The sequence below is a fragment of the Nesoenas mayeri genome (assembly GCF_963082525.1).
Source record: "Nesoenas mayeri genome assembly, chromosome: 20".
NCBI classification, from domain to species: domain Eukaryota; kingdom Metazoa; phylum Chordata; class Aves; order Columbiformes; family Columbidae; genus Nesoenas; species Nesoenas mayeri.
The window spans coordinates 3,635,163-3,659,623 of record NC_137569.1 but is presented as its reverse complement, the minus strand read 5'-3'; the positions used below and the strand labels follow the sequence as shown (position 1 = coordinate 3,659,623).

The 24,461-nt window shown below is 41.0% G+C and overlaps 1 protein-coding gene across 13 annotated transcripts in view; it reads right to left on the bottom strand.

The window, feature by feature from the left end:
• The window catches only part of NCOR1 (nuclear receptor corepressor 1), a 57,134-nt gene that overhangs the window by 8,662 nt on the left and 24,011 nt on the right, over positions 1–24,461 (bottom strand). For 10 of the 13 annotated variants that reach the window (XM_080356894.1, XM_080356887.1, XM_080356896.1 and 7 more), the window contains 26 exons: positions 24,208–24,309; positions 19,393–19,523; positions 18,757–18,974; positions 17,083–17,145; positions 16,734–16,873; positions 15,894–16,020; positions 14,664–15,219; positions 12,868–12,997; positions 12,374–12,569; positions 10,463–10,636; positions 9,491–9,651; positions 8,979–9,099; positions 8,774–8,875; positions 8,178–8,275; positions 7,588–7,756; positions 6,947–7,087; positions 5,590–5,673; positions 5,027–5,283; positions 4,300–4,660; positions 3,560–3,784; positions 3,163–3,372; positions 2,794–2,943; positions 2,087–2,260; positions 1,515–1,680; positions 748–1,244; positions 175–303 (listed from right to left, as the gene is read on the bottom strand). In XM_080356894.1, the coding sequence (XP_080213020.1) occupies positions 175–303; positions 748–1,244; positions 1,515–1,680; positions 2,087–2,260; positions 2,794–2,943; positions 3,163–3,372; positions 3,560–3,784; positions 4,300–4,660; positions 5,027–5,283; positions 5,590–5,673; positions 6,947–7,087; positions 7,588–7,756; positions 8,178–8,275; positions 8,774–8,875; positions 8,979–9,099; positions 9,491–9,651; positions 10,463–10,636; positions 12,374–12,569; positions 12,868–12,997; positions 14,664–15,219; positions 15,894–16,020; positions 16,734–16,873; positions 17,083–17,145; positions 18,757–18,974; positions 19,393–19,523; positions 24,208–24,309 (4,882 nt within the window). Of the gene's footprint in view, positions 1–174; positions 304–743; positions 1,245–1,514; positions 1,681–2,086; positions 2,261–2,793; positions 2,944–3,162; positions 3,373–3,559; positions 3,785–4,299; positions 4,661–5,026; positions 5,284–5,589; positions 5,674–6,946; positions 7,088–7,587; positions 7,757–8,177; positions 8,276–8,773; positions 8,876–8,978; positions 9,100–9,490; positions 9,652–10,462; positions 10,637–12,373; positions 12,570–12,867; positions 12,998–14,663; positions 15,220–15,893; positions 16,021–16,733; positions 16,874–17,082; positions 17,146–18,756; positions 18,975–19,392; positions 19,524–20,562; positions 20,692–24,207; positions 24,310–24,461 lie in introns of those variants that run through there. The other 3 variants (XR_013923076.1, XM_080356895.1, XM_080356890.1) reach the window with 3 other exon arrangements.

Here is a 24,461-nt window from a genome sequence, read left to right as displayed (position 1 = left end):
CAATACACTTGCTCTAGTTTTTCCATAGATCACTGTAACAACATACTTCCAACAAAAGTTTGTGAAAAGTTAAGAATGTGTCACTTAGGGACTCCCAAGATATTTTGAGTTCAAGGAGCTGGTAAATATAAGCAAGATAACTGTGAGAATACTTGCATCTGCAGATAAACTTACTCTCTGCCTGGCTTGGTTTAGGTGTCTCTTGTTGATAGGCCTGTAGCTTTTCTTGAGCAGGTACAGGTGAATTTGCAGGGCTAATCACCTCAATGGCATCTCCAGGAGCTTCATATCGGTGGGAGGATACTGAACGTCAAGCAAAAGTTGTGGAATAAGGTGTAAATAAACCAGAAAATTTTTGTTGCCCATACATAGCAACACTAGTGCTTCCATTAAAATCACAGTGGTGAAATGAAAGCCAAAACACTGTCTTTTTCTAATGATAACCAAATACTTCCACAAAACAGTGTTCTAACATAAACCAATTAACTTTAGGTTTCCTGACTTCTGACAAGGTTAGTTGTCTTATCCCGCATTTCATGTTGTAGTATGGAATCTAAACAAAGCAAAATAACACTGATTTTGCAAGAATCTTGAGTCACTATATGCAAAAACTGTATTTGTCTGTGAAGTGTTTCTACTCTGCTGAGCTGAATATTTTATCATTAAACACTAGAATCATTTTGCATGTTATTTCCCTAAAAGGCTACAACAGACAGCAAAGAAGTAGATAGTTACTAAGATACGTACAACTACTGGAAGAATCTGAACTTTGAGAGCCCCTATCTCGTGCATCCTTGTCTGAAGCAATCTGTCGAGTGATGATCACATCTATGAAGTTAGCAGCAGTAATTGTGGTCTTTCCTCGAGTTCTCAGCTCTTCCTCGTACCTGGATTTAGGAGGAGGTCCTTTCTCTTTACCAGCCTCTGAATAGACTACCGATGAAGACTGTCCCTGGGACTTGCCACCAGAAAAATTTGCAGATGTATAGGGGCACTGCACAGGCCTCTTTTCTACCTCCAGTGTCTTCTGTTCAATCTGCTGCTGTTCAGTAACCACAGCTGACCGGCGTCCCATATTCTCTTCTATCCTGGTTCCTTCATGCTTGCTCTCTTTTGCTTTGGCAACTTCCATCTGAGGAGCGGAGGCTGCAGCATCGACGAGTGCTGCAAGGGCATCAGCAGCAGTATTGTAACGGGAAGCTGGCAACCCTTGAGTAATAGAGGGAGCTCCAGGGGTGAGCTGCCTGTTGGCAAACAGGGAATATTCTGAATTATATCACATGAAAAAATGAACTAGACCCACATCACGCGTACAACAAAACAAAGCTTTTGTGACAGTAATTTCTATCCAAACTGGACTGCTGAAAATGCGTTGGATCATTTCTGATAAATCCAAGAACAACCACCTAGTGGTATATTCTCATCTTGTAGTATTTTCCTCAGGCTAAATACTCCTTTTAATAAGCTCAAATATTAGAACAGGTATCTCTGCAACAATAATTTGTAAAACATACATGATACGTAGCTGAGCAGCAGGATCCAAAGGTGTGATTACACTTGTTCCATTGGTTCCTTGAAAAATACTAGGCCTTTGCTGCAGTATGTTTTCCTGGTTTCTAACTGAAGGGGACGGGGACCGAACATATCCGTGACTGCCAGGCCTGCCGGGCTGCTCCGTACCTGCAGAACACAGAGCAGAGGGGAAAAAACCAAAAATATATATAGATCACTCTCACAACAATGCAGAACTATGTATCCATGCTGTCTCCACCGCTCTAGATGTGACCGTATGTATTACAGGTTTATATAGTGGCATTCTGTTTACAATGCTCTAAACGACAGGAAAGTTGTGCTTGTGATAACTGAGGTCACACCATTCCCTGGGTACGTCACAGCTATGAGAGAAAGATTAAGAAGTCTGGTACTTGCAGAAGTTGCAATTATGACCACAACTGCTAGGTAACAGGAACCTGCTGTAAGTGCAGACTAAAGCCAAACTGTGTGATGTGTTGCTAACAGCGGCTATAGAAAATGAGCAGTTACAGTCTATGGGACAACTGATCCAAATGTAGCAATGTGCACTCACCTGGTCGAAGATAAAGTTCAGCAGGGACTGAAGCTATTCTCTCCCTCTCTCGTTCCCGTTCTCTTTCCCGCTCTCGCTCACGTTCCCGCTCCCTTTCCCGTTCTTTCTCCCTCTCCCTTTCCCGTTCCCTTTCAGCATTTGCAGCTGCAGAAGCTGCCAGGTGTGTAGGGTGTCCTGGAAGGTCCACAAGATAAAATGGAGCAGAAAAAAGAGACAGTCAAGCACAATTTGTTACATACACTTGCCAGTATATTGTGCCATCCACTTACAGCAAAATTTCCCAAATACATTTTCATTCCATTCAAGACTACCCACTTACCCAGGAACACAAAAACTTAACATTCAGTGACAGTGGAAGGCTCATTGGCTTTTTACTAAAGTGGTTTCTATACACTTAGAAACTAGACAGCTTATAGACCCAAACTCCACCCTTCAACACATGTAATATGAGGTTAGTGAACTCATAATCAAGGGACTATAAAGACCTGACCAAATGAGGTGAATTCTGAATTTGTCAGCGCTCTTTCAGCTGTTAATGTAACTCTAAAGGATATCATTAAGAAAACATTTGCTATCCAAGTGAGAAGTGCATGCAAAAAGCATCACCTGAGAAAACATCAAAACATTAATGAAAGCTAAATAAAGATGGCCAATTATCTCAGCATGTCAGAGGATTAGAGACATCACCAAATCCTAAGAGCTCGTACCTGGTGACAGAGAAGCAGGATTATAAGGCCTGGGAGGGAACGTCAGCTGGGTACCAGGAATATAGGTGATTCTCTCCATGGGTGGTGTGCTTGTACCTCCAGGATGAGGCACTAAGATAGTGGGAGCCATGTTGTTCAGGTCAATAATTCCTGTCAGGAGATGACACATGTAAGAATGGCCATTCAAGGACAGACCGATGGACCACATGTATGGATGCATCCATCTGTACGTACACATGTGCAGCAACAAGCACAAGCACATGTACAACAAGCACATGTACACAAGCAGCAACAAAACAAACAAATCAACCAAGCCACACCGCACATCCAAAACACACCTTCAAGAACATCAGAAAGAGACAGGCGTACCTCTTGCTCCTGCATACGGGAGAGCTAATGTTTGCTCTCTAGGAGATAATCCTCTCGTTACATCAGGACGTAAATTGACTTGCATCTGCTGTGAGGTAATGTAGTCATTTAGGATTGTCTGCCGTGTGTTCTCCATTGCGTAAAGCTGATACTGACTGGGGTAGCCTGGGGTGGGTGAGAGCTGCCTTTGGAACAGGTAAGCAGCAGCAGCTGAGGGTGAGGGAGGGAAAAAGCAGATTCAAGAATCAGTATGGGTGCTATCAAATGAAAGTTTCAGATAGTTATACAAGCTTCAGTGAGAAGTGCTATCACTTCTCTCTAGCCAGTGTCAAATCTTATCTTTTTTATGCATCAAATATTTTTAAAACTAAAACCAACCCAATACAAACATATTTACCAGGATCTAGAGCCCTGTGAAATGGCATAGCAGGATCTAAATGAGGAGGGAGGTGACTCCTATAGACTTCAGGAGTTGCTCCTCTGTGGTGAGGGTCAAAAGGACTGTGAGTCACTACGGGATCAACCCCCGGGACTGGAGATTTTGCTGGTACACTCTCCCTCTGTGTTGGAGTAAGTGTGTTTTTCCTTTCATGGTTTGCTGGCTTCCCAGAAGATATTCCACCTAAAACCAATGAAAGCCCCAAATTAATAAAATGCACATTTTTTCAACAGAAAATTCAGCTGTAAGTATAAACTGGCTCCCAAGGAACATTCTAGAGGAACCTGCAATCTGATACAATGAATCACAGACAATATTTTATATCACAAACTATTTCCAGTGAAAAATCTAAATCCTAAAACCAAGATTGCTTACACTTCACCATATTACCTTCCTTATCTAGATACCTCTATAGTTCACTAATAGCTTCTGCCCTTAAAACATTACCCTTGTAGGTAACACTCTGAAACTGATTCATAATCAAAGGCACATTGACATTGTATTGCCTTCCCAACTCCACATTACAATGTATCAGATTTTCATTTTCTTATTCCAATTAACATCTTACAGCCTTCTAAAATTCCTTCTAGTCACCCTCCAAACCAAGAGAAGACATAAGAATAAAATAAAGTAGAATGGGTTACAGAGAGCAGTTTGAATTATTGAAACTTGTCTTACTCTGGATAGCAATAACGTACCCTCACTAACTCTATTCATCATGGGTGAACTCCTGGACATTGGACTCTGATAGTTCACAGGTGTCCTCCGAGCATTGGTATCATCATAAATCCCAGGGCTCAGCTGTGATTTAGGAGTTTCATGAAGAGTTGACCTGAGGACAGAGGGACCAGAGCTGACTACTGACGTGTGACGGGAACGTACTGCATCCCCGGTCTTCACATCTTCGTATTTTCCTCGCTCCACCACCTTCACGTTTTCTGGCACCATTTCCAGCTGGGGCATTCCACGGGGTAGCTTGCTTGGTCCAGTGATTAAAGATTTTACATTGTGTTTGATGGCAGACTGGCCAGAATTGGTTTCATATTTTATGGGTGTGCCCTGAAAAGGAGAGAAAGATCAGGTAAGGTTATCCTGCCCACACTTCACTCCTGCTAAAATAAACAATCAAACAACATCAGCACTGCTGATATCATAGCTCATTGCTTCTACCACATCAGTGCAGAATATAACTGGATCTTAATGATCATTACTTGTCAGTTCTCTCATATTTACTTGCAACTGTGTTCCCTACAGGCAAATATCAGGATTTTTCTAATACACAGAAAATATTTTTAAGCTTTACAAGTTGGCAGTTTTCTTAAAACAAAATAACTCCCCCCATTTGTCGTTATTCAAATATCCTGAATGGATTCATTACCGAGTCTGTGAGCAACTGTATGAGTCTAGAGCACCTTTTGTTTTTACCTGAGATATGGAGCCTTCGATGATTGGCCTGGTCGTCTGCACCATTTCAGGAGTCTTGCGACTCTCCTGGCTTAATAGGTCCTGTCGTGGAATTTCATGGATGGAACGACCCATTTCTTTTATAGTCGTGACTCCATCATATGGTTTCCCCTTAGTAATGGCTCCTTCAAATGTCCTTATGGGAGGGGACTCTCTCTTAATCTGTTTGGGGTATTTCAAGCCTTCTTCAAAACTTTCAGCTGTTGCTCTTGGTGTGCCTTTTAGAGAAAGCAAGAGTCACATCACTGGTATTAATATGACTACGTCTCTGTTTCCATAAGCAGAGTGCTAATTACCAAGTATCCATATTAAAAAGAGTCTATTTTCCAAAAGGAAAAAAAATGCTCTGTTTACACACTAGCCTTTAGTACAAAAAGCTGCTGATTTATGCTCTGAAAACATGTTTAATAAAATCAGCTCCACCTTTAACAGAGCTACCATTGTTAATAACAGTTTAAAGGTTCAAAAATCCAGATTTTTGGAGATGTCATTAATGCTTGCCTTTTAAACCTGCAATACTTTACCTTGCATTATAGAGCCAGACAACACTGTTCTCTCTTTTAGTTCAGCGTGTGGGCTACCCCTAGGCAGTGCACGGCATATTAAACCTAAAATTAAAACAAACATAATTTAAAGAATTAAACAAGTGTTCAAAAAACCCCCAAAACAACAAAACCCCTCCTCCTTTTTACATATATTACAGATATTATCTGTACCACAGTAGTGCCCAGAGGGTCCAGCATCAGTGTACCAGTAATTGTATCAACATGTTAGAAACACCATCCTGCCCTCAAAAAATATTTTTCAGTTCAAGTATTCATGCTATTACATAGTTGCAAGTTTTAACATATTTAGAAAACTCAAGGCATTTTTTATAATTAAGCTTAACTCTTGTCCCACACTGCACTTCAGTTTCCTTACCCAGTACAGAAAAGCATTAATGATGGGAAATGGAACAAAAAGAAAAAAAAACACCCCAAAATATACCTCAGCATCCTCCAGTTTAATCAAAGTTCATATTGAATCATCTGGGAAGAGCTGAATTTACTGTTCCTACAGTAGTAATCTAAATTAAGCCCCCAAAGAACTCGTAATTCTCCACAGTTCGAGGACGGAAAATGTGTCTGAGTGACTGGATGCAGTGTAACAGCATCAGAGCAGTTTCCTATATACCACAAGAGCCCGAACATGAGCCAAATGCATCAGCAACTTGAAGGCAACGCTGCATTTCTATATACAGTCTAGAAACCTCTTATTCCTATTGTTCCATCTGATGAAAATGTACACAAAATGGCCTTTAAGGGCTACCCAAAGATGGGACAAAATGCACTTAAGGACTAATAGCCTGTAGTTTAGGCATATAATAGCCTGACTTGACCTTTGCAGGCTTAGTTTGATTACAGTTTATTAAATCAGAATAATACCAGGGATGCCCTTGGGCAGGATACAGCAGCTGTGCAAGTCTTCAGCTTGGCATAACACAAGAGGTTTATTGCAGGGTCACACCAACGTGTTCCCAAGAGCGTGTGCCGTGGCCAAGAGCAGTATTTAACTAAGGGCTGTATCCACAGAGTCCAGGCCAGTGGGATGTGGTGCCACGACCCGCTGAGACTGTGAACAGTGTCAGATCTACCGAGAGGAGTAAGAGCTACCTGAACTGTTATGGTAACATCAGCAAACCCAAAACGGAAAACTAGTGTGTACTCCAGTCATACTTCCAGCGTGCTTCAATTGTCGTGGTTATTACATGGATTTGTTTAGCAGTGTAAGATTTAAATCTAATTTCTCTTTTAGTCTGCTCCTTAAAATAATGCTAATACTCTTTTATCCAAATCTTTTACATTGATATAACACTGAACACCTTGGAAGGAGCTGTTTTACCTTCCAGCGGTGCAGACACCGGAGACTCCCGCATGGACATTCCTTGCTTTATATTTCCTTCCATTGTATCATAGCTTCTCTTTAAACCAATTTCATGAGCAGTTCTTGGACTCCTTGTTCCTTCACGAACATTTTTAATAGCTGGCAAAATTTAAAACAGTGTGGTTAGGGAATGTGGATGGCAAGAGACACACACAAGTATTACATTTAATGAGAACACAGGTCATTAATACTTCAACAGCACAACTTCAATATAACATTGTAACATTAAAACTCAACCTTAAAAAGATCTTTTATGGTTTGTTAGAAACATGTTTGTTCAAACAGTTAGTCACTTATCAGTGTTTCAATTAAAGTTCATAGTTAAATGGTACCTTAAAAATTTTTAATACAGATCATTTTGAACTTGGTTGTTTAACCTCTCAAATAAAAGTATTCCATGACAAATTGGAAAAATGAAATAGTTTAACTATATTTTGCATATATAGTACAGAAGACTCCTCAGAACACAGGCACAAAAACACGTGCAGGTCAATACTTCTCCTAGATGGCACCTCAGTGCCTGGGGTCAGAACTATCCATTTGGGAGCAGAACTTGCTGCAGCCTTGACTTTAATGAGGTAGAATATATAAATACTCACTATCGTAAGATAAAATATGCCCACTTTTGCCTTCATAAATAACATGGCCTTTGGCTGAAGCTTCCTCTCGGCACTTTTCTGGGCTGCTGTCTTCTGTAGCCAGCCGGGTGATTGTTCCCTTCAACAACGCGTCAGCTGCTATGCCGGACTGGGACAGAGCTGGCGTACCCTGTGTTTAAAATCAAATATAATTCAGAACATAGGTATTTATTTAAGAGAATAGGCAGCAGGGAAGGAGGGGAGGGGACAAAACAAAAACACACAAAAACCCAAATTACAACATTTTTTTAGACCTAGAAAACCAATCTGCGCAAGACTGGTTACAGTTAATACTTGAACTCAGGTGTGATGCTATTTTCATGGAAGTTGCCAACAAGCCGCCAGTTCGGTGTAGCAAAGGCTCTGGTGGTTTTATTTAAAAAGTTTAAAGACTCGTATGCATGAAGATGAAAAAATGGTAATGCTGAATTTCTTTTTTTTGAGGCAGCACCTACTCTGTGATATTAATTCAGTTTTTCAGACATGCAAATACATTCACGGTGATAATTTAAATATGATTGCTACAGCCTTCTCAGTAAAGGGAAGAATACCTGAGTTATGGAGCCTCTCAAAGAAGGAATGGTCTCAACAGAAACTTTATTAGTTGGAGTTCCTCGTGTTATACTTCCCTCCTGTATTGTTGTGGTACCTGATTTGTAATTGATAAATAAGAGAATAAGAAAGAAAAGTAGCTACTCAACTTGAAATAATTAAAAGCTCTAGTTAGAACTGTTGGTTTACACTAAAATACAGGGACTATTTCAGTTTAACAACATGCATTTGAGGCAGTTAAACTATTTCCTCTTTTAAAAGTCTTTTACAGACTAGAAGTCTTTTCCAGCACGTGAAACCATTAATCTATGGTATTTAGCCTCTTCTCTTTTGATGTATTTGGATATTTCACATGTATTGCTCTGCTGTGCTCTAGAGAACAACTTAATTTTGAAACTGGCATGCCATGAGACGAGTTTTGAAATGAGGCACGCAGACAAGAGGAGCTAGCTACAAATACACGTCTCAGACACAGGGAGCAGATTTATCATACAATACTTAAATATAACACTTCAGCAGTTTGAGCTCTAGAAGTTAATTCTCTCTGATCCATCAGGCTCTGACAAAGTTTCTTAATTTGTATGCCTTTCTTTACCTCGAACCACACTTTCATGTTGTGCCCTGACGAGGAGTCCCTCAGGCTGGGAATTCTGACTTCTGGGAGAGAATTCTTCTTGTTTGATATAGGGCAGGGAAGCTACTCAGAAGAAAAAATACAAATAAAAAGGTTGGAGTTTTTTTTCTTTAATTATGAGTCATTAAATAGTCTATATAAGACATGTCAGCTTTTATTTTCTTACCAGATTTGGCTGACTCCTGCTGCCTTGGCAGCCCAAGAGAAATAGAACCCACTGATGGCTTTGCATTTTCTTGGGCATAGGAAGCTTGACTATGGGATGTTAAGTAAGTGCCAGGTGTTCCCTGAAACAACAAATATTATTATGTTAATTCTTGTTTCTGGAATGAAGATTCATATCTACGTTGAAAGCAGAACGCTAACACTGCTATGTCCCTGTCTTAGAATGGTACAGTACAGCACTGCAAATATGACAGTGCAGAACACCAGGAGTGCAGTGTCACTGTTAGTCTGGAGTTCACCTCAGCTGGACATCCTCAACCATGCTACTAAATGCCAATAAATGCACCACGTTCTATTTTCTGAGGCACCTGTAATTCCTGGATTTTCAGAGATGGCATGTACAGGTCTAAAGTGTTAATGCCGTGAACACATAATTGAGTACAAGGTGTTGAAAGTTGGTGAATGGGCAAAAAAAATTATGTAAGCACAGATTTTCAAATAATAATCTCTTACTTGTGAGATTGAGCCTCCCATGATGAAGGAAGGTTTTTCTGACGGTACACTTGTCTTGGAGGATGGAATGAGTGGAGGTGGTGGTCTGGTGGGTCTAGTTGTTGGAAGGCGGACTCCCTCAGGTATGTTGGTTATTACTTGGTGAGGTGCTGGCTGGAGAACTTGGGGGAAAAATTGTACATTAAGCATTACCGTTTGTTGCAGTTCTATGAGTTGTTAAGAGACAAGAAGAACAGAAATAGCACAGTTCATCTGACAATTTCTGATGGGAATTGCCTCACAATACCCAAAAGCTCTGTAGCCGTGTTTACAGCTCGGAAAATCACTATGTCCCAGTGTACATTATAAATAGAAACTGAATGCAGAACATTTAACCCTGCATCAAAGTTCAAAAAGAAATGGCAAAAGCTGCAATACAGAATTGCAGACTCTGGAAACTATTTTTTGAAAATAGAAGCCCAGGGTACATTCAAGTTCTTTGCTGTTTTCCTGTTTTTAAAGAAAGTCCTTATTTTTAAAACTGAATGCAACTGAGTCAAGTATAATCTAAGCTTCCCTGGTTTTGTCTTGTCTGGCTGAAGGGAAGAAGCCAGAGAGTCGTGGTCAATGGGGCACAGTCCAGTTGGAGGCCTGTATCTAGTGCAGTGCCTCAAGGGTCAGTACTGGGGCCTATATTATTCAATATATTCATCAACGATTTGGACGAGGGAATACAGTGCACTATCAGCAAGTTTGCTGATGACACCAAGCTGGGAGGAGTGGCTGACACGCCAGAGGCTGTGCTGCCATCCAGAGACATTCTGTGATTACACTCTGAAGGGAAAAGCAACAATCCAAGTTTCAGAATTAAGATTTTTTTAGTTATTTCACTGCTTTATAAAACATTCAGGCTATAATATGAAGCAATTACAGTGTGAAAATAATGCCAAGGATACCAGCAGCTTTCTGTACGATCCATAACGAAGTCTTTACCTGGCGGGACACTATAGCGAGCTGCATTCATGTCAGGCTGGGGAGAGGCTTTATTGACTTCTCTTGGAGAGAGCCTGTACGGCGACGCTGACCTTGTTGCTGTGTTTTGCACTTGTGCTTCCTGCTCTATCGCTCGCTTGACCTCAGCGTAAGGCATGTAGGCCACTGGTTTTCCTGCAAAGGTTAAAGTCAGCAGAAAGAAAAGAACCCAGGATTAGAAAGTGGAGTCAAAAGGTCCAGTTTACAGCACAATTTTAACAAATGCCCTACTCCAATGTCATATGTACTCATCAGGTACACCACACGGGCAGCGTTCTGACCTGTGCAGTACAAGATTTTTAACGGTCTGTGGGTTCTCTGCTGCACACAGCAGTTGGTGGACAAGCATCATGTGCACGGTATATCCTGGGAAGCAGCTGTTGTAATGACCTGATGACATCTCAGTCCCCCCTTGTTTTCAGATTAAGACGTCCAGGCTTGTAGAATCCATTTCCATTAACTGTGTACCCCTCCCTCTCTGTCTGCCTCAATAACCACCTTGATTTTTGCTGGCAGAGGCTTCACCCCAGAACTTTCCCACACTTCATAATACCGCAATGCCGATGCCAAGAGTTATTCAGGTAGCATTTCAGTTAAATGGTACTTTTAAGCAACCTCAGACTTTTCACCTAAAGGAGTAGCTTCCAAAAACCACAGCCTTACCTTCTCCACCACAAATCTACAAGCTCCCTTCTCACTATTTTAACAGCAAAAAAAAAGGTTATGTGTCTTTCATTTTACTTAGGTAAAAGTAATTAAGGTGAAGCATTTTCATAATATAATTTAAAATTCTTATGCATATTATATATGTGGAGACAACAGAAACAATGCATGAGAACATAAAACCTAAAAATGCATATTTATGCAACTATGATGCTATCTTGTAACATTCAGCACATTAATCTCCCTGGGTTTACTTCCCTGTTACAATGTACAGTTTGTGGACCTATTATTTCTTTTCTAGTAAAGAAAGTTGAGGTAAAAGTTACACAGTACAGAACTGGGCCTCCCACAGGATACACTTTTCTGCACAGGAAAAAAAAGCAGTCTTCTGCTAAGTTGTTTGCAATTTGCAAGCTGTTGATAGAATGAAAATGATTTCAGTTCAAGGAATGAAAATATAGACAACATAGATGAGTATAAAGTATAATATGAATGCCTCATGAAAGCTAATAAATGCATCCATAGGCTCTTACGCATCCACCTGAATCACTTTTCTGTAACCAGCAATGGTTATTTATTAGATTATTTAGTCAAGCTGACAGGATCTGTGAGCAGTTCTAGATCACGTTACAAGTCACATTCAGGAAACACAAATCCAGATCAGCATACAGTTCAAACCCTAACTCCGAGTATCCTCTCTCTATATAAAAACAACAAACCATCATATTCCCAAAAGAAAGAACCTTTCACACTGTCCTTCTGCGGCCATACAGGCTGGAGCATGACAGTTCTACCAAGCTTCTGTGCCCTGCTCCCAGGCGCAATGTCCACTCCAGTGCAGTAAAACATTCCTTCAGTTGTGCTCATGCTCCTTCAGCAATTCCCTCCCATCTTCACCTTAAGCTTCTGGAAGGGGCTCCCCCAGAACACACGGTTACCTGAGGCCTCTCACCTGCACTCCTCATCTTTCTGCACCTCTCTTTGTAGGAACAACTCATCTGGGGATTTCACCCACGTGGAGCCAGTTAGCTCTCCAACATAGTGACCACAGCAGAATCTGTATAGTAGCCAGGTTCCCTCCACCAAGTGCCATCAGCAAGCAACAGTTAAGTATCGGTATGCTAAACTTTCATTCTTAAATGAGGCAGCAGTGTAACACATGGACATAAAATGCAGTGTTATTTCCACAGCAGATGTGAAAGTGCCTACCTTCCCACTCCACATTAGGGCTCTTGGAAGTGCCACAAGGGCTCACAGCACTTCGATACTCCATGTCCAGCTGCTCTTGCCTCTGGCGTTGCTCCTCCAGCAGCGCCGACTCGTGCATCGCTTTAATGTGCCGTTGATACAGCGCGTAACCACTCACCGGTGTTCCAACAGGAACGGTACAGGGACTGCAAGAAACCTGCAAGGACAGGAAGGTGTTAACATCAGGTACGTTAACACGGCTACTTCCTAAATAACTGTCTTGCTCAGTGCCGCCGCATGTACGAGTGTTTCAAACAGCACATACCTGCTTTTAAGCTATTACTTGGTTTGTACTTAACTTACTTTCCCCCTCAAAAGTAGTAGGATTAACAAAGCAAATTATATATATATATATATATATACATATATATATGCACTTTTTTTTCTGCTTTAGTGTTGCAACTAGTTTTAGGGACAAAAGATACTCCTTCAAATATCACTTAAAACACCCATACCATAGGTGGTATGACAGCAGCTCGGTGGTGAAGCTGTTGTAGGTCCATCTGCCCTTGCTTTATGGTGGATGATACTAGTATTGATCCAGTGGGATTTAACAGTGAGGGCTTTGACTCTCTGCTGAAGATACTGGGAAAAAAAGGTAGATAGAAGGAAGGGAAAAACATCACCAAAAAGACCAAGATTAAACATCTTAAATTTACAGGCAAAAGTATGCATCTCAACTTCAATAAAACAACACATTTAACACACCAAACAAACAGATGAAAAATCAAAATCATGCTGTGTTTTGTCCCAGAGCACATCTGGTGGAATAGGCAACAGATGCTGCTGCATTTCTGTAATACACAGAAATACCAAAAGTGTTCCAAATCTCCAATATTAGAAATCCAGGTATGCTGCTGCTATATGCACAGTCCTGCAAGAATGCAACCTTCTCTACAATGAATGCTTTGAAAAAATAGATAGGAAACACTAGATATATTTAGTCCACAGGAAACAAATAAACAGTAGTATATAATAGACTGTTTTCACATGGAGGGCTAATACATTTGTGAAGTGGAAACATGTCTGAAGAAGCCAGAAAGTATAAAACACCATCAACTGCATTCTTCCAAAGACTGCGGCAGAACAATCACACTGATACTTTAGACATTTAATGTCTATCCTTATTATGGCACATATATTAAGCGCACTGGGAGGGAGGAGGCATTGGCTGCGATGCTATGCTGTGGTTACACAGGAACTGCACCAACAGAACACTAAAAAGATGTCAAATATCACCAGAGCTCTCAGCCACCCCTAAAACAGGGTTCCACAGACACGCAGCATTGTCTGTTTAAAGCTCTGTATATTCATGGGGGTTGTCTGCAGTGTTTAGGGCCAAGTTCCCAGCAACTTGGAAGTCTGCACAAAGACACTGTTCACTTTGGAGAAAGAGGTCAGCCATTTCTCAGGACACTTGCCCGTTAGTTTACGGACACTGACTGATAAGAGTGACAAATACTTCCACTACTCTATTATTAACAGCCTGCGAGAGATTCAGTTCAATGACAGTAATTACGTACAAGACTCTTAAAGGTTATGCCAACAAACAAACATGAAATGATAAAAGGTAACTAAAATATCCATATTTTATGCCCCTAGATTATTATATTTTTTAAAAGCAAATTTCTTCTCCTACTTAAAGATATTCAGGCTGTTTTCCCTGTCAAATTCAATGAGTTTTGAATGCATTCTACTATACTAAACTGAGTTTGTGAGAGCAAGAATCCATTAAAACAACTCAATCCCCAAATTTTTGGCTCTACATTCAAAGTTTCTCACTAGAGGGAACAGGGAACCCACGTACTATCCTGCACTAACCAATGACCCTATAAAAAAATATTCCTGATCTAGTTCCAAATGTGTAGATTTGCTCTTAAGTATTGTGTAAAAGCAACAAACTAACAAAACCAAACCAAAGAACTTCAGTACAGATGCAGTTGCACAATCACTGTTGACTTTCTTATTGGATAGTTGTGCTAGTTTGCTACCTACCCAGTCCGTCTATCACCATGGAATTTTACCTTACTCTTCCTTAAAAGACCCTTGTTTTGGCTTTTCATCAAAATTTTAAATTACCATTTCCCTCTTCTGCACTTCCAGCAAAGACTCTGTAGAAATTCTTTCCCTTGTAGAAACTCATAACAAAAATGTCACTGCTGATGAGTTTTTGGATCAGTGTTAAGTAAAACCACTTTTTAAACAATTTCTTAAAGATGGCAATATTTGAATGCTAAACAATTAAACTCACCCTTGTCTGTCGGGTTCTCCATCAACTTCCTCATCAGCACTACAGGTGGCACTCGAATCATTATCTGAATGGGATTCTTGTCTTGCTGTATTAACTTGTTGTGACAGACTATAGTCCATTTCCTCTGGTTCTGACTTTTCCTTGGGTTTCTCCATCTCTCTCTCTTTGGTATCACTCTCTATTTTCACTTGAATATTCTCTGGTAGCCTCATTTCAGTCTCTACAGGTTCTACTTTGGTATGGACTGGAAGAGTAATCACAGGCTTAGCTTCAGCTGGATGGCTTCTACTGTCAACCTCCATAGGCTCCTCCGCCTCATTATTTATTTCTTCCTTAACCTGTGGCTCAGGGTTCTGACTTTCAGCTGTTGATACGCTTTGGGCTGGTAAGGAGGGAGATGTGCTGGTTGCAGGTTTGATGGTAGATTCTTGTTCTGCTGTCGCCTCAGTGGTTACTTTTGAAGCAGCAGTCTCAGATGGAGTTTCTTCACTTGGTTTAGCAGGTTCTGCTGGAGTTGGAGATGGAGCACTTTCTGTATCAGAACTATTTTCAGCACCTGGGGATAAACCAAAGTAAATCTAACTAGGCTTCGATAAACTGCTTCTTTAGAATAATCAAATACATGTTTGCTGTCCCAAAACACAACAAGACAATTGGCCTGAAGAATTGACTCCCAAAGGGAGAGTAACCAAAAATCAGCAGATACAGGCTAAGGAGGGAGACTGGAATTACAGAAATAAGACTGCTTAACTAGCTCTGATCTTCCAGAGAGCCAGGCAAGTAAACTCTTGTGCATATGTTAGAGACTTTGTATGTCAGTAAAGAACCTTCCTCCTCTTTTTAGTCTAGTTCATGAACCCCATTATATTATAAATAGCTTTTAGATAAATAAGAACATTCAGGAAAAGCTATGGCAACATCCAGAACATAGATATTATATTCAAGTCTTCTGATAAAAACTTTCATTCCTTAGAATGACATGCAGGTGCTGCCTGTTTACCCTCTAGATGACAGCACAGTCAAAGCGTCTCAATATGCTGAGCAATAACATCTTAAGGCAGTTCAATACTAAAAGCACTTTTTCCCCTGCAGAGAGTGCCAACTGCTAAAATCCAACTGAAACACAGTATGAAACATTATGAAGTGGAACACGGCTTTCTGAGCACATAACTGGCACAAAACAGAGGTCCCTTTCTTCACACACACAAGTTTCCTTTCCAGAAAAGTTACCTTCACTGTCTTCTGGATTCTCTTCTTCATTAGATGCTTCAATATCTTCATCCTCCTGGGCTGACACCGTTGAAGCGACACTCTCACATTGTGATACATCTCGCTCCTCGCGGGGCCTTCGCGAAGACTGATAAAGACACAACATTGACACTGTACCAAAAATCTGCAAGTATTATTTCCTTTTACATTTACCAGTCTGAGGTTGAAATGAAATACACAGAATCTCTGTTTAGCACAGATTCATTCACGCTCTTTCAACTTCTGGCCAACTTTTGCGGCTCCTGATCAAAAATAAGTTTGGGAACAAATCACTGTTTCAAGATGTTTGGGAGACAACAGAACTAGTGCAGCAAACAGACACTGATGTTCTTCACTTCAGTGAGAGCAGACCAGGACTACATTTTAGATGATTCCAACACTCAAGATTCTACTTTAGATGTCCTAAAACTTTCAGTTCCTGATATTCTACCAACTCTCCTGCTCTGTTTTGTAACGTTAGTGCTTATTGTGTCTCAAGGTAACTGTTCTACAGCAATGACCTGAACTTCGCTAGTTGCTGGTGCACTGAAGAGGAACATGTTTTTCAGAACACCAAAGAATTCTTCAGGCTCGAGTGTTCTAGCTGATAGAAAATTTTCTATTGCATTTTAAAGCAAGAAGTGACCAGTATCACAGGTCAGTGAGCATCAGCCGCTTTTTCTAAGAGGTTTATGTCACGACACAAAAACAAGTAGAAAAGGAAACGTGGCGATTGCAAAACAGTCCTAGTGAAGCGTGATGAATGACTTCAGAAAGACGCCAAGTTTCCCCTGCGAAATATTCAATGCGCACTGCACTTACCTTCTGCTTGTGCTGCTGCAGGAGGCTGTCCAGATTGTGCCTTCTTTTATAGTTGAAGTAGAAGTTCTTACACTGAGCTTCACTTTTCGTCCCAACCATTTTGGCAATTGCTGCCCAGTTCCGTCCATGTTCCACCAGGCCTGTTCAAACATAAAAGAACCAATATTTACTATGATAAATAATTCAACTATTCAAATCCAAATAAATGGAACCAAAATGTCTATGGGAAGGCAAGATACAGAAGTACCACTGTCCTTAAGAAAACTCTCACTATGACAATGTCTTTGATAACTACTTGCGGGGCAAAAAAAAGCTGTGTCAACCTCAATGTCTGCTTATGAAGGTTTACCTTTCTTCGCAACTTCCATTTCTTCCTCTGTCCAGCGGGATGTCTCCACAGGCTCTGTAGAAGCTGACAGAGAAGTAAAGACACTGATCAGAGAAAAGACCAGGATTCGCTATTATGGCAACAATTGCGAATCCCATAGTCAACTAATCTATTTACATTATGGCTTGTTCAAGTCATTTGGCAAAGCTGCTCTTGTCGGTGGGAAGTAGTCACTCTCCATTAAACCAAGTTAGAGACACAGTAGGAACCACCAGTCTCAGCAGAACAAGCTGTTCAAAACTATTCTACCTACCAAACCAGGATTAATTATCTGTCAAGGAAGATTTGTAACTAATTTAGACGTGTTTATTGCTAAAATTTTATTAAAACTGTCAATAATTACCATCAGCTACTAAAGGCAGCAATCTGACATGCTATAAGCTAGCTCCATTTTATTTCACTGACTGCTGTGGAAAGGACTGAAATAGTTATTTATTGGTTAGTGGGTATCAAGTAATCTACTATTCTTGTATTTACTGAGTCTAATACTGGACAAACAGAGAAAATAAAAGAAAACAAAACAACAGTAAGTCAAAACAAGAAGGAAACTAATTATGATTTAACACAAACCCTTTTCATTCACTCTGATATCATTCTGTTTAAATTTCTGAATGGCATCAAGCTGCAACAGCCTCCATTTCCTTTTCGTAAAATCTGCCATTCTGCACAGCACCCCACATGGACCCTTCAACAACTTCCACTAACAAATGACAAAAGCGAGACACTGTATAATATCTGATCCACTGAAAAGTTGGTTTGGATTTTCCAGAAAACCCTGCAAAAATGGCTGAAGGAAAACCCAAAGCAAACTCCACTCTTGCCTTAGTTTAACTGCTGGCAATAACCCACCACAGCAACTGAGCAACAATGTCTATCACAATCTCTGATGTTTACGGTTAAACGAGAACTAATTTGCCCACTTACTCTGTTCTTCAGGATATGCAGAATAGCTGAGCAACAAACAGTTGTTACAAATTCTAGAATAGCAGCTGCCTGTAACTACCCAGTTGAAGAGCTGGGAGCAACAAACTTTGCCACAACAGAGCACTGTAAAAAAACCCAACAAAAAAACCTGTCCCGCCATCCTGGATAATTATTTACTAGCCACAAGGTATTCTGTTCGCTAGTACTTCTGCACCACCACAAATTATGTCAGCTTTAAAAGTAACATTTTATTTTAAAGAAAACTCTTGCTGCTAGTACAGAAACAATAACAAAACCCAACTTGCTAGGATCTATTTCGGATTATGAACATCCCTAAAACACTCGATATCAGGCCCATTATTTAGTAATAACCTCCGTGAGCTACAGTCAACCTGTGTCAAAGGCATTTGGATCTCTACAGATCCATCGTGAACCCTACAAAGAGAGAAAACGAAGTTACCATAGGAATGCTGAACTGCTTTTTTTTCCCCCGCGTTTCTAAGAGTCACCTGATTACACAGAGAACTATCCATGAAGTTGCACTTGTGAAATTTAACAGCAGCACAGTCACAAAATTATAAGCAGGCCTAAGAATAAAGACGTAATATTAAATAGAAAAAGAAGTGCACAGCGCGCAGAGAGTACAGCCCTGTGTCACCGAAGAGCCTGACGACCAGCTGGGTCCCCGAGTGTCCCGTAAACGCTACTCACAAGGTTCTGGCGGGGGTGGAAGAGGCGGTGGGGGCTCTTCGGTGGCTGCAGCTGCAGCGGCACTTGCTTGTGCAGCCTCATTTGTCATCGATCTGGTGATTCTGCCCTTACGACGACCTTGACTATTGGCAGTTTTTCGGCCCCTAGGAGTGGCCTGTTCCCGCTCCTCTGTTTCCTCTGGTGCAACTTCAGTTTTGTCCTTTTCTTTGGTATTCTCTCTGGGAGTAGATAAAAATATAATCCAGTCACATTCAGATGGCCATGATGGCACAAACAAAACCCCCAGGCCCCAAAGACACCTTTAGCGAAGCAGAATTCACTTACTGCTCACCATTCAGAGCTGCCAGAGAATAACAGAGATACATGATATTATCAACTTCCAAGAACATATGAACACTGTGATAGAACATATAAAAAACCCTAAACCAACAAGATATTAAAACTATTACATATGCATGTCAAAAAAAATAAGCTCATGGTTTTCTCCACCATTCTGATTAGTTTAGAAAGAGAAACCTAAATACGAAAAGTTTTCAGTCCAGATTTCACTGTCAGTCTAATGCAAATCCTGTTGTGATCTTTGCAAAAAACCTGCAATCTAGGGTGAATTAATGCATTTTCAATACGTATACTTACTTAGAGTCCTCCTTCTCATCCTTTTCCTCCTCATCTTTCTTTTCCTCCTCCTTTTTCTCTGCTTTTTCTGCTTTTTCCTCTTCTACCTTTTCTTCTACCTTTTCTTCTTGAGAAGGACGAGCAATTTGTTGCTGAAATGAAATGGGATTCACATATTCTAACAACCTGATCACACGAAGGTGCAGCAACTTGTACTCAGAGCAGTACAACCACTGACGCTGCCTCACCTCCCACTTGATAATGTGTTAATAAGAAACTCCAGAACGTAAGAGGGTGGGGAGCTGGCTGTGGCCACACAGAGGGAACCACTCACAGGAGTTGACACTGAAGGGGCTTGAATGGGTCAAACAAAACCACCTCCAGTCCTCAAGTCCCCCATTTGGAAGTACTGCAATATTCTCCACTCAAATCTGGGGCGTGCAGAACCACCTTGTTCCTTCCTGGCCATTAGACTCTGCAAGCCAACTTCGAAAAGCAAAATATATGTAATATTTATATAAAGCTAACTTTCAAAAAAATACCCAGTTGGCAATTCCTGGAAAGGCAAGGTCAGAGAACTACAAGACTGATGTTCTGAGACTTCATTAACTCAGATTTTACAGTCCACTGAAAAATGCCTCAAAATAGGCTTTTATTTTTCACAGAGGAACCAACTTTCCTGTAAGTGTAGCAGCAGGTGTCACTGTTTCACTAACAAAACTGATGCTGGAAAATAGTCACTAAAAGGACTTGGTTTTGACATTTTTATAATGTTGACTGGAGCTGAAAACCCAAACACTAACCACTATCATCTTGATGCAAATTATTAGCATTTAAGATGCTGGTATTACTTGGTTATGCAAATACTTTCTTCAAGCAAGATGTCAGAGCCATGCTAAGACAAATTATTTCCATTGCGCTAGATAAATTGGCCTCAAAAGCAAGGAGCTGAAAACTGCATGTTCAGAAGAATATAAAATAATAATAATAAAGTCTGTATTTTACATACAATCTATTTACAAAACAGTCGCTGAAAATCTGCCGTTCTTTTTGCCCAGCTAACTTAACATCACACTTTGTAAATAACAGGGTTCTCTATTTCACAGTGAATTTATTTAACATGCATAAACAATAGCTTAAGTGCAGGTTAAATACAAACCTTAAGAGCTGAAGCCTCGGTCAGTGACGTACCTGCACATTCATCTGTTGATTAAAACTTTTACTATCCAGGCAAGGGGACGGGCTTTAACGCGGGGTACGATTCAAAAGGACAAAAACCACCCCAGCACCGCCATCACTCAGCTCTTTAGCAGAGGCCGCCTGACCCAGCAACGCGTTTATTCCAGGAAACTGTGTCATTCTCCCAGTTCAGCTGCCTGCGGCAGCGTCACCCATCTCACATACACCCTTCTAATCTCACCGGGGTCACCCGAGGCGATCCCCACCGAGGTCGGTTTGATTGGCCGTCACAGACGTACGGCGAATTTCTGTCTCGTCAGATCAGCAGCCGCAGCACCTGCTCCGAGGCACCCACTGGATCCTCGGCCACGCGGTACTGCTGAGCCGGCAGCCGCAGCGCGGAGACGTGGCCCTTACCTGCGCCCGCCCGCCTACCGAACCGCGACAAACTGCGCTGGGTGAGAACCTCCCATCTGGGAGTTACTTAAGGAATTCTCCAGAAGTGATGCAAAAGTGTCATAGAGTCACGCTTTCTTCTATGCTTTGTTCAAAACTTGCTCTTTGTTGGAAAATTCATATTTGGTTAAAAAACATGCTTCGTTGTGTCTAAGCACTCTGGAACAGTCTAGCTAGCATTTTATACAATGGCCTTTCTAGACCTATTTGAGGACAAGAATATATCAGAATTCAATAAGCCTTACCTCTCTTAACTTGAAATGCCCTCATCTAGCACTTGGATTCGCGTAAATAAAAGCCCACAAACTGAAACTTGAGTCAAGTTGCACTCACTACATTCTCCGAAGGATTTCAGCATCATTACCACGATTAATATCTTCTCCACTGCAATATTCCATTTGCTTGCCTTCTAATTTACACAAATATATGAACTCTTAAAGAGTTTAAGCTGAAGCACCTGTTATTGGCACCAGCTCATCTTGGAGCACATCATAAATCTTCCGTGACTTGCCAGTCAGCAAGGAAGTTTCGGGTTGCTACTCAGAGATATGAAAAATATCAGCTTCAAACAAAGCTGGGGTGGGAGGGAGGGGAGAGGAATTGCATTCTGCAGCTGTGAGATAAAAATTCTGGCAAGCAAGAAAGTTCAACGCTCAAGTTCTTTTTTACTAGCTGTTATAGAAGCTTCTAATTAATTGTCAATAAAATTAAGAAATACAAATATGATTTTTGTTACTGTCTAATTTCTTACTGTAGCGTCATTAAACATACTTACTACAATATTTCTAAATTTCTGGAAGTGGTGAAAGTACAACATGATGACGGTTTCTAGTGAACAGGATCAACTTCACAACTGGAGTTGTTTGCAGCAATATTTTTTATAAAAAACATATCTACTGGGACTCTCAGAAAACTTACATTATTTGAAAAGACGATTCACATATCCTAAAGTGTAAAATTTACTTCATTTGTTGGTTTGCAGTTCAATACAGATTTCTTCAGTCACGACATCTCAAAGTCTCCACATTTTTTTCCTTCATATCATTGCTGAGATACGACTGAACCAAATAACCCACAATCCTCTAGATTTTAAGGTGTGCGGATTTCTAAACCCCTGAATTTCAGAGGAATCTCCCCTCCTGCCCCATCAAGCTTCAGTTCTGATGCAGCACTGGGTATTTCTCCAGCATGTTGTACCTACACCAGTTTCCAGCTGTTCAATTCATTTTAAGGATACAAGCCCAAAATACCTGCAGAGTTGGCTGTTACATCTACTCCTCTGTTCCTGTACTTTACCTCATATATGTCCTTTTTAACCCAACCTTGTCCCTGACATCTCTTTCATTCTATTTGCAGTATTTCCTAAATACCCCCCAGACAGAAGGGGAAATCAGAATGGGAAGAGCAGGGAACATGTTCAGGGAATACATGGCACTCCTGCCTTCCTAAAATAAAAGTTCAAAATTTCTTTTTTTTTTTTTTGTTTCTTTTCCAACATCCACATTAACTCTAGCAGCCTAGCAAATGTATCTACATGCTTTTTATTTATACGCTTTTTGTACCTAAAATGCTGATCTATAAGGAAGAAGACTGCAAACTGGCTAAAGGGAAGATGCCAGAGAGTCTTGGTCAATGGGATGGAGTCCAGTTGGAGGCCTGTATCCAGTGCAGTGCCTCAGGGGTCAGTGCTGGGGCTGGTATTATTCAATATATTCACCAATGATTTGGACGAGGGAATAGAGTGCACTATCAGCAAGTTTGCTGATGACACCAAGCTGGGAGGAGTGGCTGACATGCCAGAAGGCTGTGCTGCCATCCAGAGACCTGGACAGGCTGGAGAGTTGGGCAGGGAACAATTTAATTGAATGTAACAAGGGCAAGTGTAGAGTCTTGAATCTGGGCAGGAACAACCCCAGGTTCCAGTATAAGTTGGGGAAAGACCTATTAGAGAGCAGTGTAGGGGAAAGGGACCTGGGGGTCCTGGGAGACAGCAGGATGACCATGAGCCAGCACTGGGCCCTTGTGGCCAGGAAGCCAATGGTACCTGGGGTGGGTTAGAAGGGGGGTGGTCAGTAGGTCAGAGAGGTTCTCCTGCCCCTCTGCTCTGCCCTGGGGAGACCACACCTGGAATATTGTGTCCAGTTGTGGCCCCTCAGTTCCACCAGGACAGGGAACTGCTGGAGAGAGTCCAGCGCAGGGCAACAAAGATGCTGAAGGGAGTGGAGCATCTCCCGGGTGAGGAAAGGCTGAGGGAGCTGGGGCTCTGGAGCTGGACAAGAGGAGACTGAGGGGTGACCTCATTCATGTTTACAGATATCTAAAGGGTGAGTGTCAGGAGGATGGAGCCAGGCTCTTCTCGGTGACAACCAATGACAGGACAAGGGGTAATGGGTTCAAACTGGAACACAAGAGGTTCCACTTAAATTTGACAAGAAACTTCTTCTCAGTGAGGGTGACAGACACTGGCCCAGGCTGCCCAGGGGGGTTGTGGAATCTCCTACTCTGCAGACATTTCAACCCGCCTGGACACCTTCCTGCGTAACCTCATCTGGGTGTTCCTGCTCCATGGGGGAGCACTGGATGAGCTTTCCAGGCACTGGATGAGCTTTCCAGGTCCCTTCCAATCCCTGACATTCTGGGATTCTCTGATCTTTTCCCCTCCAAAGGCTTCCAAAAAATACTTCCTGAACCAGCAAATTTTTTTAGTTTGAATGCATTAAATTGGTCTCTTTCTTCTTGCTACTAAGTTCCAGTTTGACTTTGAGCCTGACCACCAAAGAAACATCACCATTAATTTCTGCTTTTTGACAAACATTGACATTATGAAGCCATTATATATTTTCCACTGCAAGTCACATGCTAAACCTGATTTCTGCTGGCTCCACCATAGGATTTAATGATGGATTCAACTTCAATGTCTATGGCAGGGTCCTTAAACAAAATTACTTGTCATATTAAAAAGAAGATCAAAAATGTGCAAAGGAAGCAGATTTCCATAGAATTAAAAGCAAACTAACCAAGAACATCCTTGAATCAGGATTACTGAAATTTAAAAAGGATAAAAATGCAGTAAAAATAATTATTTTTCCTTTTCTTCCCTCCTTATACATTTAATACACTTGCTATATCAGACAGAAAGACAGCTGTAAATATGAAACAATAAAAATAACAATATCTAAGTGACTAATAAATTTCAGATACCTGGTTTCTTCCTCTGCGTTTTCCATAATTCCGTCGCACGAGGGCTTTATAATTTTCATTTTTCTTGGTCAAATAATAATATAATACACAGTCGGGAACATTCTAAAGTGAAAAAAAAAATAGGTACTACTGCTATAAAAAACACATTTTTAGTATCTAGTATCTGATTTCTCTCAACATTTAAACTATTCAGCCCCTAGACTGAAATAAAACTCTATTAGATTTGTTTGCTCAGCAGGGAAGTAAATTCACAC